This window comes from Podarcis melisellensis (assembly GCF_964234715.1).
Source record: "Podarcis melisellensis genome assembly, chromosome: 1".
In the NCBI taxonomy this organism is placed as follows: Eukaryota; Metazoa; Chordata; class Lepidosauria; order Squamata; family Lacertidae; genus Podarcis; species Podarcis melisellensis.
In genome coordinates, this window is record NC_138528.1 from 1,589,568 (window position 1) to 1,607,592 (window position 18,025).

Sequence of the window (18,025 nt, forward strand, 5' to 3'; positions counted from 1 at the left end):
CATAGGAGGCAATGGACTGACTGGCGGGAGCCTCTTGCCCTGTCCCTGTCCCTGACCATGCACCCTATCCAGGATTAAAGAAGGGGGTTGGTGATGGTCCTTCGCAAAATTGCCCTTTAAATGCAAATAATTTGAGGCAGAGTGGTGTAGTGATTAGAGTGGTTAGGCCTAGGGCAGGGGTCAGCAACCCGCGGCTCCGGAGCCGCATGTGGCTCTTTTACACCTTTGCCGCAGCTCCGGGGCAGATACTAGCAAGGGGAGGAGGCGCATTGTGTGCCCTGACACTCCCCACCGTTTTAAATGTCGCAATGGTTTTGCGGCTCCCAGTTTTTTTTCCCTTCGGTCCAAGTGGCTCTTTTTGTCTTAAAGGTTGCAGACCCCTGGCCTAGGAGATCAGGGTTCACATCCCCACTCAGCCAAGATATGCATTTTTCTAGGGAAGTGGATTTGACAGTTCCTTCATTTCCCTCCAAAGCAGAGATGCCTCTTTCTAATGTTGTTGTTAGAATTTATATACCGTCCTATACCCAGAGGTCTCAGGGCCATTCACCTATGTGGGGTACCTGAACAGAATATTGGGTTTCTGAGTGTGATGCTGTATAGGAAAGTGGTACTTAGCAGCTCTTCCCTCTTGGTTCTCCTCTGCACAAACTCTGGAAAGAGAAAGCCAGGCAAGTTGGAGGAAGCAGAAACAAAAATAGTCCATGTTGCCATATCAGACTGACAAGTAGATCCTCAGTCTGTTTTGCAATGTGTCAACATGTGTGTGCTGCTCTGAAATTGACATGGCATCCTGCCATCTTGACTCATCAACGTAGTGGAGGAGGCTGCTGGCATTTGGAAGCTGCCAAGCTGAACTTGATCACACAGGGAGCTGACTCAGTTATCTGCGCTGTGCAACTGGACTTCTTCTCAGCCTCAGCTTCCAGGGAGGAAAAAAAGGAGGATGCTTCACAGTTTGAAGGTGGAAAAGGATGTAACCAGTGTTGACTTGCCCTGTTTTTCCTTGTGTGGCTGCCATGGAAGAAAGGACATCCTTTAGCCTGAGGGCACCATCATTCATTTGTTACTGTGACTGCAAATTGGAGTCATACTCATAATTCCCCCAGTTCTATGTGCTCAACCTTTTCAGTCAACAACCATCAACTGGTTGGTTGTAAATTAACAAATATATTCATAGCTGGTACAGTGGTACCTCGGGTTACAGACGCTTCAGGTTACAGACTCCACTAACCCAGAAATAGTACCTTGGGTTAAGAACTTTACCTCAGGATGGGAACAGAAATCGTGCACCAGCGGTGCGGCGGTAGCGGGAGGCCCCATTAGCTAAAGTGGTACCTCAGGTTAAGAAAAGTTTCAGGTTAAGAACGGACCTCCAGAACGAATTAAGTTCTTAACCTGAGGTACCACTGTACCTGAATAGCTGTTTTTAGAATAGTAATTCAATAGTACAGGGTACTTGGCCTTGAATAAGTCCTGCACAAAGCCCATTTTTAATCATGAGTCTCCTGTATCAGTTACATGCAATTTTGTGAAGAAGGTGGTGCTGGGCAAGCATGCTGTGTCCATTTCCCGGCCTCCATTCCATAAAAAGGGTTTGTAAAATGCAGGGAGAATCCTGTTCTTAGTCGTGTCCTTAGACTGATTTTATGGTACTCTGGGGGCCTGATGCAAGTTGTAACCCAGAACATTTGAAGATGGCTGTCATATCTCCTCTCAGTCTCCCCTCTTCCAGACTAACTCCTTCAAGCGCTCCTCGTAAGGCTTGGTTTCCCGACCCTTGATCAGCTTGGCTGCCCTCCTCTGCACACCTTCCAGCTTGGCAACATCCTCCTTAAATTGTGACGCTCAGAATTGGACACAGGACTCCAGGTGTGGTCTGACCAAGGCAGAATAGAGCGGGACTATGACTTGCCTTCATCTGGACACTAGACTTCTGTTGATGCAGCCTAGAATAGCATTAGCTTTTTCCTATTGCTGCTGCATCACACGGTTGACTCATGTTCAGCTTGTGGTCCACCAAGACCCCTAGATCCTTTTCACACGTATTGCTAGTAAGCCAAGTGTCCCCCGTCCTATATTTGTGCATCTGGATCTTCCTGCCTTAGTGCAGAACCTGACATTTGTCCCTATGGAAATTCATTTTGTTGGCTTGCGCCCTGTTCTCCAATCTGTTAAGGCCATTTTGGATTCTGAGTCTGTCTTCTGCAGCATTAGCTACCCTTCCCAGTTTGGTGTCATCTGCAAATTTGATGAGCATCCTCTCAATTCCTTCATCCAAGTCATTTATAAAGACGTTGAACAACAACAAGCCCAGGACAGAGAACCCTCCGACACCCCACTTGCCACCTTTCCCTAGGATGACAAGGAACCATTAATGAGTCCTCTTTGGGTTCGGTCAGTCAACCAGCTACAAATCCACCTAACAGTTACCTCCTTCAACCCACATTCTACCAGCTTCCTCACGAGAATATCATGGGGGACTTTGTCAAAAGCCTTACTGAAATCAAGATACACTGTGTGTACAGCATTTCCCTGATTCACCAAGTTTGTAATTCCATTTAAAAAAGGAAATAAGAAATCGATTGGTCTGGCATGATTTATTTTTGAGAAACCCATGCTGGGTCTTAGTAATCCGTTCTGTGTTTTTCCTTCCCTCCCCACTTAAAATGTGATTTAAAAGCATGGATCCACATGGATCCTCAGGATCTTTGCATTGGGTCACCCCAAATTCACCAACAGATCACATAGCATGTCCATGGCTACAGCCTGCCCCCCAAAAATCACACACCCACTGTTGCCTGGGGCTGCAATGGTGCAAAAATGTGGTTACAAAACATGGATCCACAGGGATCCTCAGGATCTTTGCATTGGGTCAGCCCAAATTCACCATCAGAGCACATAGCATGTCCATGGCTACAGCCTGCCCCCCAAAAATCACACACCCACTGTTGCCTGGGGCTGCAATGGTGCAAAAACGTGGTTACAAAGCATGGATCCACAGGGATTCTCAGGATTTTTGCATTGGGTCAGCCCAAATTCACCATCAGATCACATGTCTGTGGCCACAGCATGAAGCACAAAAATGATACATCATTAATATTCACCGCCCACGGCGGCGGCCAATCGGCTGCCGCAAAGGGCGGGCCCTCACAGGTTCACTTAAGGTCGGGGCAGCCCGGGGCTCGCCCCTTTCGTTCCCCCAGCAGCAGCGGTTTGAGGTCTTGGCCCCCCCCTATATTTTTTATAAGTCGGCGCCCCTGCATTTGCCCACCTCCAGTCTGTAGGGACCTCCTCTGTTCTCCAAGAATTCTCAAAGAGCATAAAACAGAGGCTCTGAGATTACACCCGCAAGCTTTTTTGGTACCCTTGGATGCAGTTCATCAGGCCCTGGAGATTTGAATTCATTTAAAGTGGCTAGGCGTTCCCTTACTACCTCTCTTCCTATCTTGGGCTGCAGCTCCCTCCTTACATCATTTAGTCTTTCTGTAAAAATAATGAGGAGATTGCCAAAGATAGCAGAGTGAAGATGGCCACTGTGTTGTTTCTAAGTAGGTTATGTTTGTTGAACTCATTAGTTCCAGTCTGAAGCTCCAGGTGACTGGCTCCTGCTGTTTGTTTTAATAATCTGTTTTAGCTTGTTTTGTGAAAGATGACTTGAGCAGACAGTGTTACACGCAGGGTGAATTCTGGCCATATCAATATCTTTTACGTAAAACCAGGTCAAGAGATTGAACACGAGAAAATGAAAAGGGTCACCTCAGCATAACACCTTAGAATCAGAGTTTCTTCCTAAGCCATCACAGTGTGATTGCATCAATAACCTTATTTAACTGGAATAATAATTGCCTCCCAAAGAAAACATCTTACAGTCTTACGTTTCATCTAACGTATGCCATTTATGTAAGCTTTTTACATAAGTACGCAGCAACGTATTTCTGAGGAATGAATCAAGTTTTATTTAAATGGGGCAGAAATAGGGTGGCTTTCCTCTTCTGTACGGGTCCCAGTGTGGCTGTGATTGTGACCTGCATCCAATTTCTTTTGTGTCCTTTGTTTTACTTTTAGGTCCTGGAAACATTTGCCGGCCGACTGATTAGGCTCCAGGTTTTGTCTAAACGTGAAATTCCTGCTCTTACTAAGTATCAGATCATTCTAGCACGGGATCAGTTTAGGAAAAATCCTTCACGCACTGTGGTAAATATTACTCTGCAGTATGATATTCTTATCAGAGAATGTTTGGTTCAAGGTAAAAGCAATGAAGCAGCATCTATCTGAGCACATGGGTTTCTTTCTGTTTAATGCACATCTTGAGTGTTCAAAGGGCTTCCTGTGCATTTTCTCATAAATTAGGCAACCACCTTTCCCAGACAGGTCATCAGCACCCCCACATTATTGGACTGAAAGCAAGCGGCTGAGCTAAAAGAACCTCCCAGTGGGTTGACTAGACAGACAAGGTTTAAGCCTGGGTATGGTTGGTATGTTCTGTTCTGAACCGCCCTGTGACCTTTAGATGAAGGGTGATATACAAATTTAATAAATAATAAAAAGAAGATATGATTAATCTGAATGCACAGCTCAGTTGCTTAGCCACTACCCTGTGCCAGCTGGTTTGTACTTCTTACCAATGAATATCCACATTAATTTCCATGCATCCCTGTAAAAATAAGGCACTGGAGTGATATACCGCACCATTCTCAGAATTATTCTTAGGGGTCTGTCTAGGAAAGAGGGAGGAAAACGGTGAGGTCTAGAACTCCTTGCTCTCGCTTTTAGAATATGTTTACAGCATGCAATAATTAATTCTGAAAACTGGCTTGAGGATCCAAATGATCCACATACTACGTGGATTAAGAGTTGTCTGGGCCATGGGTTTTCTCAGAAGTGATTCAGATGCAGGACATTCAGCCGGGCCACTGGTGCAGGGAGGCAGTTTGAAAGGTGTGACTCACACATGTGTCTTTGGGGGACTTGGCTCCATGGAAGGGCGAAGGGCAGTTGCTCAGTGGCAGTACGCACTGTGTGTCAAAGGCCCCAGCTTCAACCCCTGGCACCTACAGTTAAAGGTGGTTATTCATATATCCCACCTTTGGAGAAGGGAAAACTGGTCCTAAATCTCTGCTGCCTTGTGGGACATCTTTGGGAGAAGGAAAGGCTCAGGAGTAAACCTTACACAAATCCAGGGTGGAGTCCCTAAGCCGGTTGGGTGGCGCCTTGTACGCCTCCTTGTGACAACTCCTGCAGCCCAGCTGGTGCCAAGTGCATTGCTCTGCTTTCCTTTGGCGCCAAGAAGGGGTCTTGTTGTCTGAGCAGCCCAGGACTTCCAGACACGGTGCCTGGTCAAGTGCCCCAGAGACGCTGCGAATGCAGCAGTTTGTCATCACCCCCAGAGGCCTCTTGAGACAGAAGGATGTCAACATACAGATCCCACCTTTCCTCCAAGATGTTAAAGGTGGCGTACATAGTTCTCCCTTCTCTCCATTTAATCCCCACAACAACCCTGTGAGGTAGGTTATGCTGAGAGCTGGTGAATGGCCCAAAGTAACCCAGTGAGCTTCGTGGCTGAGTGGGGTTTGAACCCTGGTCTCCCAGGTCCATCACCCTTAACAACACAGCACACTAGCATGGCTAGGAAGAGACTCTTGTTCCTCCACCATATCGTTTGCCTACATTTGGTAGGAAGGATGATGGTACAAGTCCTTTTGGGTGCAAATCTTTCTCACTGGAACTGATGTCTCCACAGGGAATGCAGCAAGGCGCAATAGAAGGAGATTTTGCTCTTTGTATTAGTTTGTATCATGGTTATGAGCTACTGCTGCAAATGGGAATGCGATCCTTATATATCTTCTTATGCGGAATTATGGATGGATCAAAAGGTAAGGAATTCCTTTGCACGTGGAACACCTTCTGTTATCTTCCCAGATCAGCTGAGGGCATTTAGAGAGATGCTCTGACTCATCCCCCCCCCATCAGAAAACTGGAAATTATGTATTTAACATAACCTCTAGAAAAATCTTAAAAGGCATGGGAAACAGAGCTTAGTTGCTTTCAGACTCTTAAATCTTCAGTCATTGCGGCTCTATATATGTCATGATAATAAATGTGCATATATCCACACACCTGCCGGGATAGCTCAGTTGGCAGAGCATGAGACTCTTAACCTTGGGGTCATGGGATTGAGCCCCACATTGGACAAAAGATTCCTGCATGCAGGGGGTTGGACTAGATGACCCTTGGCGTCCCTTCCAACTCTACAGTTCTGTGATTCTATCTTAATGACAAAAGCATTCCTTTAGGGCCCTCTAAAATGATTTACTGTTGAAGTTTTATTTCTTCAGTGTGAGAGAATTTCCATTTAGACAAATACGGTAATACTTTGTTAGATATCAAGGCTGTAATATCTGCTATGTGGAATAAGCATCTCGGAATCAAAATGGCTTTAAAAATAAATTGGTTTGACAGTAACATGGAAGATCCTAGATTTTAAAATGCACATTCATAATGATTTCAGCTGAGCATAACAGTTCTTATTGTCGGAAGGGGTTTAGCACTTCCACCCTGACAGGCAAATTTCCAGCTGGCTTTGGATACAGATGGGGCAGACAAGAGAGTAAGTTCCCTCGTTTAGCTGCGGAGGAGTATGGATGCTAATAATTGGTTGAGGTTTAGCTGACTCATCATAAGCATGCAACAATTAATGAAAGTTTCCAATTCTTGTGGAAAGGATTTATTCATTAGATTTATACCCTGTCCCATCACCCAAAGGAGCCCAGGGCAGCAAAGGATAATACAATTTAACTTATAGGTAAAGGTAAAGGATCCCTGGACGGTTAGGTCCAGTCAAATTTGACTATGGGGTGCCACGTTCATCTCTGCTTTCAAGCCGAGGGAGCTGGCCTTTGCCCACAGACAGGGTTGGGGTCATTTTGTCATCAGTAGAGGTAAGAGAGCTGTAAAGTATGGCCAGAACATGGAAGGAAAGAACACAGATGTGTCAGGGCTGGGCTGGTTGGAGAGGAGCCAAGAAAGTCCTTTGGCAGAGTCAAACCAGGTTGCATCTAATTTCTCCTAATTGCTGGCTTGTCTGAGGCAGGGGAGCTCCTGTGTTAACTTTTGCCCAGTTCCAATAACCCAGGTTCTTTTGAAGTTCTTTTGCAACTTGTATGAAAAGTAATAGACACTTTGAGGTAGTGTAAAACCCATTGCAGTTACAATGCATTATTGCTTATTGACTCGCTTGTTGCAGATCATGGAAGCAGTTCTAAAAGGGTAGTTCCTGTCTCCGATTTATGTAAGTCACGTGTCAATTCCCCCCACCCCCAAGATCTTTAAATTGGTTTACCTCTCTCTCGAAAGGTATGACTCGTACCAAAAATGAACTTGGGCGTAATGAAGACTTCATGATGTTGTATAGCCAGCTTGAAAACATGTTTGCAGACACAAATGTGACTTCCGCAAATGGTAAGAAAGCAAAGCTAGACTGGCATTTTTCTTCTTAGTAATAAAACACAACACTGTGCCTTGCTCATTTTTGCCAATCAACACTTTGTTGCTGGCATCCTTATGTCCCAGGAGAGTGGAGTGTACCTTCAGGGGTGAAGTCAAACCTCTACACCAAAGTGACCTCTCCGGGTTCAAGCCTGGGCAGTGGGTGGGAAGGTCCTGGGCTGCCCAGAAAACAAGACCCCCCTCTTGGCTTTGCTGATGTAGGCTAAAGGAAAACAGAGCAAGACGTTTGGCACCAGCTTGGCTGCAGGAGTTATCGGAAGGAGGCGGGCAAAGCGCCATCCAGCCGGCTTAGGGGCTCCACTCTTATTTTGTGTAGGATTCACTCCTTAGCCTTTTCTTCTCCCAAATATGTGCCACAAAGCAGCAGAGGTTTAGGATCTTCCTTCTTGACCATTGGACCCCCTCTTGGTCTTGTCCGCCCAGTCCCCCACAGCCCGTCTTCACAAGCAGGGGAAGTTCCTAACTGACCGAGGGCTGAGTGCAGGGTGGGCAACCAAAGGTAGACAGGCTACCCCAGAAGGAGCATGACTTGTCTGCCACCAGAGTTACTGCCCCTCCTCTAAGATCTTGTACACCCCGACTGACACTACCGAGGTATAAAGACTATTAAATTCAAAAGGAAGCTCTCTTGCATGTGCAAACAGTAACATTGAGTTGGCAGGAGAATGGTGAATTACCTTCATGTTTTAAAAGGTGTTTTGCTTCTGCTAGGATTTGAAGCCTCTGTGATGATTTAGTTTTAGACAAATTTATTCATTTTATCTGTTATAAATGTTCTTTGCTTTTGACCTTTTTGAAGTTGAATAAAAATGAATCCCTAAATATATGGCTTAACTTGAACAATTTCATTGTTTCTTAACAGTGTGTTAGATCATAGTAATAGTCATAGCAACAGTCTGATTGTAATTGTTTCAAAGGGTTCCTAATAAAGATAAAGCTGCCTAGAAATTACAGATTTAAAACAAAAACCTTTGGCCTTACAGGAGATGGAAACAGGAAGCCATTCATCTACAGTCACCCAAAGTTAAAGAAATTAGAAGATGTTGTAGTAGAACATTTCAGATCCTGGAAGGAGCGTGGAGGTACATTTTGGATGTAATTAAAATGCTAATCCATAGTATGCATCGATTTACACCCTAACTTTTTCTGCTTCTGACGTGTAGGAAATGTGTATTCTGTGCTTTTGTCACTACCAATTATTCGTTGAGTTTTCTCCTCGACTTTCTTCGGTGTAAATTTACATTCTGATTGCCAGAGTTTATGGCCTTTTCCCAAAACAACAGCAACTGTTCTTCTCTTAACAAAGCTTCATTCCCTAGCCTTTATAATCACTTGACTTCATTAGCCCCTTACGAAATGTGGTTACCCAACTGACCATCACTGCACCCACTGATAATGCCTGCTTTTGTTTTAAAAAATGCGGAGTTGAATTTGAGGAGGAAATATTGTGGCCTCCTATTCTGCTGAAAGGAGATGCATGGATAACGCACTCAATGAACTGGATAAATTTCAGGGTGTATAATATAGTAAAGAGGCTGCTAAAAGCCTTCCCAGTTTAAGCCACTATCTCCTTGGTAACGCTGCCCATCTAAAAAAACTGGTTGGAGCCGGGACTATGCATTTGCTGATATGGGGGTCTCCCTCTCTTTCTCCTGCATCAAACAGATCCAAGTGCACCTGAAGGCCAGCCTGGGGAGACCAGAGTCATGATCTTCTCCTCCTTCCGTGACAGTGTGCAGGAAATTGCAGAAATGCTGAGCCAGCACCACCCGGAGGTGAGGGTCATGACCTTTGTGGGCCACTCCACCGGCAAGAGCACCAAGGGCTTTACGCAGAAGGAGCAGCTTGAGGTAAGGAGGGGCTGGGGGCTGGCGGGGAGCCCAGCGTGGCAAAGTCATGCTGTGCACGTCTTGCTTGTTGTCATCAGCGAGCTGTTGTTGCAGGGAGAGCTCCGGTGCCAAGAAAGCGCTCTTTGCAAGACAGTGGTGCCCATTTAGAACTTGGCTGCTATGTGCCGATGCTCTGAACTCATGATGCTCCATACCTTCTGCTCGTTTAGCATGTGCTTAGGTCTCTTGATATTTATAGAATTAATGGGCGTGTAACCCTACTGCTCACAGTTGCAAGCGCATGATCACGGTCCGGCTGCAGAACTGCCACTGTTGCACAAGCCCAGAGTAATCCTGCCTCTTTCAAATGATGCAGTGTGATTCCCATAAGGCTCTTAGGCGCAGTACCTAAATTTGGATGAACCAAGTGGCAGAAGTTTATAGAAACAAAATTACTGTTTGGTATCCAGGTACATTTGGATTGTGTCGGCTGCTGCTGCTGCTACCACTACTATTTGGTAGTGACTTGCCCATAAAAATTATGCAGTGGCTTACAAAAACATAGGTCAGGGGTCCGCAAGGTTTACCTTACCTGGGCTGGTTCACTACAGCAGAGATCCCTCCGTGGGAGAACACGCCCTGCGATTTCCGGCGTCTGTGTCTGCACAGATGCGATTTTTGGCATCACAAAAGTAAGTCCCCATGCTGCACCAGTTTAGCGCAGTGCATGGGGACTTGCTGAGTGGACGGCTTGGTTCGTGGGCGGCTCGTGGGCCAGTTAATGACCCCCGTGGGCCGCTTGTGGCCCATGTGTGTTAGGTTGCTGACCTCTGACATATGGTGTAGCTATTGATCATAGAATCCTAGAATTGTAGAGTTGGAAGGGACCTTGCAAGCTTCTCTCCACACACACACACACACACACACACACACACACACACCCTACCAAAGAGCCAGAGCTACTTACCAGCCAAAGCTGATAAAGAAATAAATCATTTTGCAGTTAATCTTTTCCAGAACTGCAAGCGTCTCTCCACACACAGAAACACACACCCTGCCGCCTTTACATATCCTGCTTTTCCTCTGTTGTAGAACTCAAGGAACTCAATATGTGATTCCTAGGGGAGTCACTCCTTTAGGCACCAGCCAGACTCAGGCCTTCTTAGCTCCAGTAAGATGTAGCCGCAGGAAGCCAGAGGTGATTGACAGGTTCTCTCCAAAGCAAATGCTCAAGTGTTTCCATCCTCCTTTAGGTCGTGAAACGTTTCCGTGAGGGTGGCTACAACACTTTAGTCTCCACGTGTGTGGGCGAAGAAGGCTTGGATATTGGAGAAGTTGACCTCATTGTTTGCTTCGATGCTCAGAAAAGTCCAATTCGGCTTGTGCAACGAATGGGCCGAACCGGGCGCAAGCGGCAAGGGCGGATTGTGGTCATCCTTTCTGAAGGACGGGAAGAGCGAGTAAGACATAGAGCCAATAGGAGCCCATTCTGCAGCCAACTCATTGCATTCCTCAACATAACTCACCTTTTTTTGTTAATACTTTTCCAAATTTCCTAAAGACGGGAACCCAAATCCTAAGACTTACTGTGCATGAAAGTAAGCCCTTTGAGTAAGATAAACCAATGGGCCCAGCGCTGCATGGCTTGGCAGGACAGGTCTGCTGTGGCAAACATTTAGGATCCTCGTGCCCAGATGTTCTGTGTATCCATCTCCCACAAAGACAGCAACAAGGAGGATATAGCTTTATCTGATAACATTTGTGTTTGTAATATCAAACCATGGTTTAGTGTTCCATGGATGAGCCTCAGTAGCCCCAAGCAAAGCTCTGGGCTTGCAGGCTCCCCTTTCCTCCTCTCTTCCTTCTGTTGGCCATGGTAGGAGTAGACCGTCTGCCAAGGATTCTTGGTTTACTGTTGCATGTGAACTAGGAATCCTGGTTTTAAACATACAAGGGTTAGTTAAACAATCCAGCAGCTGTGGGCTGTAGAAACAGTGCTTATTTTTGCTTTCTCTTTCCTGTCTCCTCTGGTTTACTGGATCCAGGGTATGTCCTCCTGGTGAGTGGGCAGGCTGAGTTAGCTGGAAGAAATAATGAGAGCCTCCAGGGACACCTCACAGAGGGGTTCCGAGGAGGTTACCAAATTACCTGATCTCATGGGTAGGCAAACTAAGGCCTGGGGGCCGGATCCAGCCCAATCGCCTTCTCAATCTGTCGCACGGATGGTCCAGGAATCAGCATATTTTTACATGAGTAGAATGTGTCCTTTGATTTAAAATGCATCTCTGGGTTATTTGTGGGGCATAGGAATTCGTTCATTTTTATTATTTTTTTTCAAAATATAGTCCAGCCCACCACGTGGTCTGAGGGACAGTGGACCAGCCCCCTGCTGAAAATGTTTGCTGACCCCTGGTCCAGAGTGCTGCTGGCCCAGAAAGTACTGGCACTTGACCCAAGTGTACAAAAGTCTGCAAGCCTAAGAACATAAGAAGAGCTTTGCTGGATCAGGCCAATGGCCCATCTACTCAAGCATCCTGTTCTCACAGTGGCCAACCAGATGCCCATTATGGGAAACCCACCAGCAGCATTTGAGCGCAGGAGAATCACCTTCCCCTCCTGTGTTTTCAGCAACTTGTTTTCAAGCTTGCTTTAGCTGCAGGTCTGTCCATCCTTCCTTGGGAGTCTGTCCTGCTGAATGCAGTGGGGTGTACTTTCAGGCAAACATGCATAAGATTGAAAATTGCACCACCCCCAAACAAAAAACCACCGAAATTCTTCTTTGTTTTGCAGACATACAATCAAAGCCAGTTAAACAGAAGAAGCCTCCTCAAAGCTATTTCTGAAAACAAAGGGCTCCACTTATACCAGCACAGCCCACGGATGATTCCGGAAGGCATCGACCCGAAGATGCACAGGATGCCAATTACGCCTGCGGAGCGTGAGCCAAGCCCCTCCAAGCCCACCTCAAAAGGGAGGAGAGACCACACTCTGTTGTTGCAAAAGTGGCTTCCCTATCCCACTGGGGCAGGTAAGATGTGCAGAATGTTTTTTCTCCTCCTCTTGGGGCGTTGCTGTTATTTAAAGGCTGCTTTTTAGGGCCATGCACTCACAAGCTGGCATGCAGGAAAAGGGATGGCAAAATAGATACAACCGATTCAGTACACACCTTAAGGGTCAGCAGCTTAATGCAAGGAAGCTGCTCCGAGTCCCAACAAGCAGCACAAAAGAGAAAAGTTTCAAGGTTTCCTTGAGTGCTTCTACTGTAGTGATGAGGCACCAACCAACCAGAAGGGAGTTCAGGGCTCTGGGCCTCCACTGAGGAAGCCCTGCACAAAGATCTCACTGGCACGTCCCCCAAGGCAGACCTTAACGGCATGGGGAGGGTCATAGGCATGGAAGTGGCCCTGCTCCACTAACTATATATGGATATGTGAGGGCTTTGGAAAAGGATTAGTTGTCGGAGGGATATCAGTAGCGACTAAATCCAGGCCTGTTCCAGGTGAGAGGCACTTTTGCTGCTTTCCCATGTGTGTTGTCCGGCATCTAGATTAGGAGAAGGAAACAGACATACCACTTGTTTGAACGCAAAATTCCTCATTCACCTTCCTTCATGAGGTCATTCCATGTGCAGATGTGTTTCACCAGATGTTTTATTGTCTCCTTCGTGCCACACGGTGCAACATCATCTCATTCCTGCCCCATGCCATGGGGGTGTGTGGATTTCCTAAAGTCTGTCTTATCCCTCTTGGCTTTCCTGCTTTCAGAACTGGTCTGCTTCTATCACAGGATTGTAGAGTTGGAAGGGACCCCAAGGGACATCTAGTCCAACCCCCTGCAAAGCAGGAATCTTTTGCCCAATGTGGGGCTCAAATCCACGAAGGGAGGGCAATCTTGTGCTGAGCTCCAGGAGTTTAGAGGAATCTTCTGTTTGACAAGCTATGTGTCTGGTGCCTATTTGAGAGATTTTTCTTCTAAATATCAACCTTCTCTCCCTCCCTGCCTCCAAACACTTTCCAGATGCAAAGCAAACCCGTACGTCCGAAGCTTGGTGCCTTACAGCTGAAGAATTTGAAAGATGGGATAGATTGTATAAAATCAAAGCTGGTGATGGGATAAGAAACCCAGTTATGCCTCGAAGTCACTTTGAAACATTAGAAGATGAGGAGACGAGAGTAAGTTGGGGCCTGAATGTGCTTGTTGGGTGTTCTCTGGCCTGGAGCAGGAACTCCAAGCTCTGTCTTGCTGGATGTGCCTCAGCCAGGAGGAAAGCGGACTGATCCCTTGTCAAGCATAACAAAGGGCTGCTTTTGCCATGAACTTCAGACACCAGCCAGGGGATGGCTGTAGCTCAAGTCTCAGAGGACCGGCTTTGCATTGTTCAATCCTCACATCTCCAGGGCTGGGAAAGACTCCTGCCAGCAACCCTGGCCGTTGAATAGAAGACAGTGTGTGTCACAGTCCATGCACAGTACTTGGGTGCTCTCCGTCTCTTAGCTAACAAACGAGTGAAAAATAAAGAGTATTTTAAGAGAGAGTCGTCTTCTTGCAATAACTGTTAATGTTTTGTTTATGCATCAAGCCCTGTAACTGGAATTACTATTTTTGTACAATCTGGATCATGAGATGCTTTGCATCTTGCCAGCCAGTACTTGGAATGAGCTCTGTGTTGCTCTCTGTTTTGAAACCCAGGACTCGCAAGCCAAGGAGGTCCATGTGCTGTCTCTGACAGAGTGGAGGCTGTGGCAGAACCGCCCTTTCCCTACCCACCTGGTGGACCACTCGGATCGCTGCCACCACTTCATTAGCACGATGGAGATGATCGAGCAGATGAGGCACGAAGAGGTTGGTAAGCTCACAGCCTCACCGAACAAACATTATCTCCCTATAAGAGTCATGTCAGACTTTATAGTTTTCATGAGATGGTGTTGTGCCTTTGTTGAAGGAAGCTGAGCAGGCTGAGGGGCCAGGCAGTGCAATTCGTAGGAGTGGGTTTTGGACTCGGGGGGGGGGGGAGGGGGCAGTCTATGGTCAGCCATAAACCTCACTAGGTGGCTTTGGAAAAAGCACCTCTCAGCTTGAGCCTGCCATTCAGAACATTTATAAGGTAATGGGCTGCAAAGCACGTTCAAAAAGACCTTTGCCAGTAAGCAAGCATCTTCAGACCCTTTGCAGGCCCAAGTGGAGTTAGGAGAAAAGGCCCTGGGGTGCCTGCAGCCCCCATTCTTCTGGATGTACTCTGGTGAGCGGAGCTCTGGAAAAGGCATCCCTTTCTTCTCCAGGGCGCTCCCAGCGACCTATACCAGCTGGTGTAAGCACACTATCCTTCTGGCTTAACACAGCAAGACGTTAGAGACATTGTAGTTCTAAACTAGTAATTTATTTACAGAATATACAGACAAGCAATCATGGTGCTCTCTCTCAGCTCCGAGAGCGGAAGAATCCATAGCGTAAAATTGAAAGTACAGTTTTACAGTCTCATACCAGAAGAAAGATAAGCCTGTCTTCCCTTCTCACGCTCCTCACAGACAGGCGTGTGAATCACACAAATCATACAATTCCGCTTCGGAGGTCTGATTTGCTAATGGGGTTGGGGCAATGTCATGCTTCATGTATCTTAGGTGAGTTCATTGCATTCAGGTTTGAGGACCTGTTGATCTCAGTAACTTAGTTTAATGTAAAAACACTTGTTTGCTGTAAATTCTGAGCAAATACGTGCATGAGATTCTAACTTGGAAAATTATAGGTGTGGATTTTTTGGGCTTTTCTCTGTGCACCTTTTATTCCAAGCACAAAAAAGCTACGGAGACAGTTGTGTCCTGCTGCAGAAAAGTGGGAAACAACCCTCTGTTTCATGCAGATGCACACATCAGCACACAGATGAACCATAAAAGAAGCTTTTTATTAATGCCTTCCTGGCTTCATTGCTAAGGCAACGGAGGCTTGGCCAAGTGGATTGGATTTCCCCCTAGCTAGAGTTTGCAGGTTCTACAGTGCTGCCTTCAGCGCTTTGAGAGCAGGCAGTGGGCTTATCTCCCATCACAGTGCTGTGGTGCTTAGCACTAAGACTGGAGATAAAAGATCCCTCATCGCCCTAAAGATCGGACTCGGAGCCTTATCTCCCAGTCCACTTGTAAAGAAAGATGAGGCCTGGCAGGCTGGATCTGGCCTGCAGGCCATGGGTGACCACCTCTCCTCTGTTAGGGAGAAGCAGCCAGTTGCTCTGCTCTGCTCTGGAATCCTCTGGAGCACAGCTGCTCCAGAAGAGCCCAGCAGATGACTTTCTGTTCAGTGAGAGTGTGCTTGCTGGGCACAGCTCATTAGAAGGAGCGCAGCTTTTGCACAATACCCCTTTCAAGGCTTTTCTGCTGTGCTTGTGCTTTGGGAGCTGTAGCCTCAACAACAGGAGCCTCCATAGATGTTGACACCAATAAGAGATTGTGAATTCAGATTTCAGAAACTAGTTGGTGCCAAATTTGGTGGCCAGGCTGCTCACCGGGGCAAGGCGGCCTGAGCACACAACTGTAATCCTGGCCCAGCTGTGCTGGCTATCAGTTAGCTTCTGGGCCCAGTTCAAAACACTTGTTTTGACCTATAAAACCTCATGCAACTCTGCACCCCAATGCTTCTTGGACTGCTTCCCCCCATATGAACCGACCTGGACCCTTTGATCATCCTCTGAGGCCCTTCTTCCTCTGCCTCCTCCATGAGAGGTCTGGAGGGTGGCAACATGAGAACAGGCCTTTGCAGTGGTGGGTCCCCATTTGAGGAATGCTCTCTCCAGGGAGGCTTGCCTGGTGCCATGATTACATATCTTTAGGCAATAGGCAAAAACATTTCTTTTCTGCCCAGCCTTTGATTTTAAATTATCCATGGCCTCCTTGAGGGGTTGAGATGTTTTAATCCTGCCTTTTAAGAATATGATTGTCTATTAGATTCTTATTTTATTTTGTTTTATGCTGTTTTTAATGTTTTGTTTGTTTGTTTGTTGTAAGTCGCTTTGAGCTGCTGTTGGAAGAAAAGTAATTAATAAATAATAATAATAATAATAAAATGGTGAATGGTTGAACTTTGAGGACAATGTTTACCCAGTGTTAGAAACTGAGATATGAAAGCTAGGAGCACCTTAAGCTTCTAAGTTATGGATGCAACAACGGAACGTCTAGGTGTGTTTTTTTAATAACAAGAATGCAAAGCTGAAAATGAATGAATTGCAGCTAAAATATGATGTTCATTTTTCACATGGTCCAGTCCTTCCCCTGCCCATCCCCCTAATATTCTTAAGAGGGTCTTTTTCCCAGTCTTCAGTCTTCCAGTAGCTGGAAGTGGGGAGGCAGAAAAAGGTCATCCTTTCCTTCATTCTGCAGTTTTAATCTGAAATCTTAGGCTCAGTACTGCGCCCAGAGCTCAGAAACTGCTCACGCTAATGAAATTCCCTGTTGCAAAACGCGCCTAGAACAATGGGATTTTCGAACACTGTGTTTACTACCATGCAGAGCGCAGTAAATTAAAGGATTGCATTGTCGGTCTACTTCTGTGGATTCTTTAATAAAAAGTGTACCCTGGGTGGATTTCAACCCCCTTTTGTAGGACCTCCTTGCAGGCGCTTCTGCTTTAGCTAGGGATGCAAATGTGCTTCCAGTGAACAGGTGATGCCGTGTGTTGGCACACTTAGGCAGGTTTTAAGCAGCAAACTCACTTTGGGTTCAGGAGCTTGAGTCACGCGCAGTAACTATGCAGTTCTTGGCCTGCAATAACGTCAGAGTGTTAAATTTAACACTTGTCGGTTTTTCTCTCCTACTTCAACTCACACTCCTACGCCAACAAAATGGCTCAAGGCTATAATTGCCCACATGCGCGACTCCTACTTATGGCTGCTGGGATTCCATGGGCGGGAAACTGCGGCTGGAAGTCTGCAGAGAATCCAGAGGAGGGAGTCAAGTCCCACACGGGCAGGAGCAGTGCAAATGCTCTGTTGGTGTTGCAGCTTCAGCACTTGGGATCAAATGTCTGGAGGATGGGAACTGTCCATGCAAGACAACCTCAATCTGTGCTTGGATAATTTTGTTTATTTATGTCTGTTTTGCCTCTTTGGAATACTTCCAACAGTGTTGAAAATGCATCTCATTTTCATAGCGGAAGCCCGCAGAAGAACTTCCACTCAGGATCACGGTTACAGTTGTGGAGAATTCTTGTGCCTCAAAAGGCAAGCGTCCTCTTCTCACTGTGGCCACCCAGATAAACCCAAAAGCACAATTTCAACACAAGAGCTCTCTCCCCTCCTGTGGCTTCCAGCAACTGGCATTCAGGAGAGCATCGCTGCCTCCGTGATGGTGTTTCCTCCTTGGCAGGGGGTTGGACTCGATGGCCCTTGTGGTCTCTTCCAACTCTATGATTCTATGTGAAGGCAGAGCAGAGCTATCCTGGCCTAGAAGCCATGAATAGCCTCCTCCATGAATCTGCCTAATTCCCCTTTAAAGCTATCCAAGTTTGTGGCCACAGCCACATCTCATGGGAGTGAATGCAATAGTTTAACCATGCATGGTGAAGTTCTTCCTTTTGTATGTTCTGAATTGACCAACGCTCAGCTTCGTTGGTTGGCCCTATATTGAGAAGGGGCAGGATGACTGCAAAGGTATCTTGCCAGGCATCTGAGTTAGCAAGGATTGTTGGAGGCCCCATGGGAGCCT

The 18,025-nt window shown here is 46.5% G+C and overlaps 1 protein-coding gene across 1 annotated transcript in view; it reads left to right on the forward strand.

Annotated features, from left to right (window-relative positions):
* FANCM (FA complementation group M) overlaps positions 1-18,025 on the forward strand; it is a 49,159-nt gene that overhangs the window by 14,772 nt on the left and 16,362 nt on the right. The window contains exons 5-13 of the mRNA XM_081908542.1: positions 4,069-4,197; positions 5,744-5,876; positions 7,357-7,461; positions 8,493-8,591; positions 9,175-9,359; positions 10,592-10,798; positions 12,129-12,366; positions 13,356-13,510; positions 14,028-14,180. Coding sequence (XP_081764668.1) covers positions 4,069-4,197; positions 5,744-5,876; positions 7,357-7,461; positions 8,493-8,591; positions 9,175-9,359; positions 10,592-10,798; positions 12,129-12,366; positions 13,356-13,510; positions 14,028-14,180 — 1,404 coding nt within the window. The remainder of the gene's footprint in view (positions 1-4,068; positions 4,198-5,743; positions 5,877-7,356; positions 7,462-8,492; positions 8,592-9,174; positions 9,360-10,591; positions 10,799-12,128; positions 12,367-13,355; positions 13,511-14,027; positions 14,181-18,025) is intronic.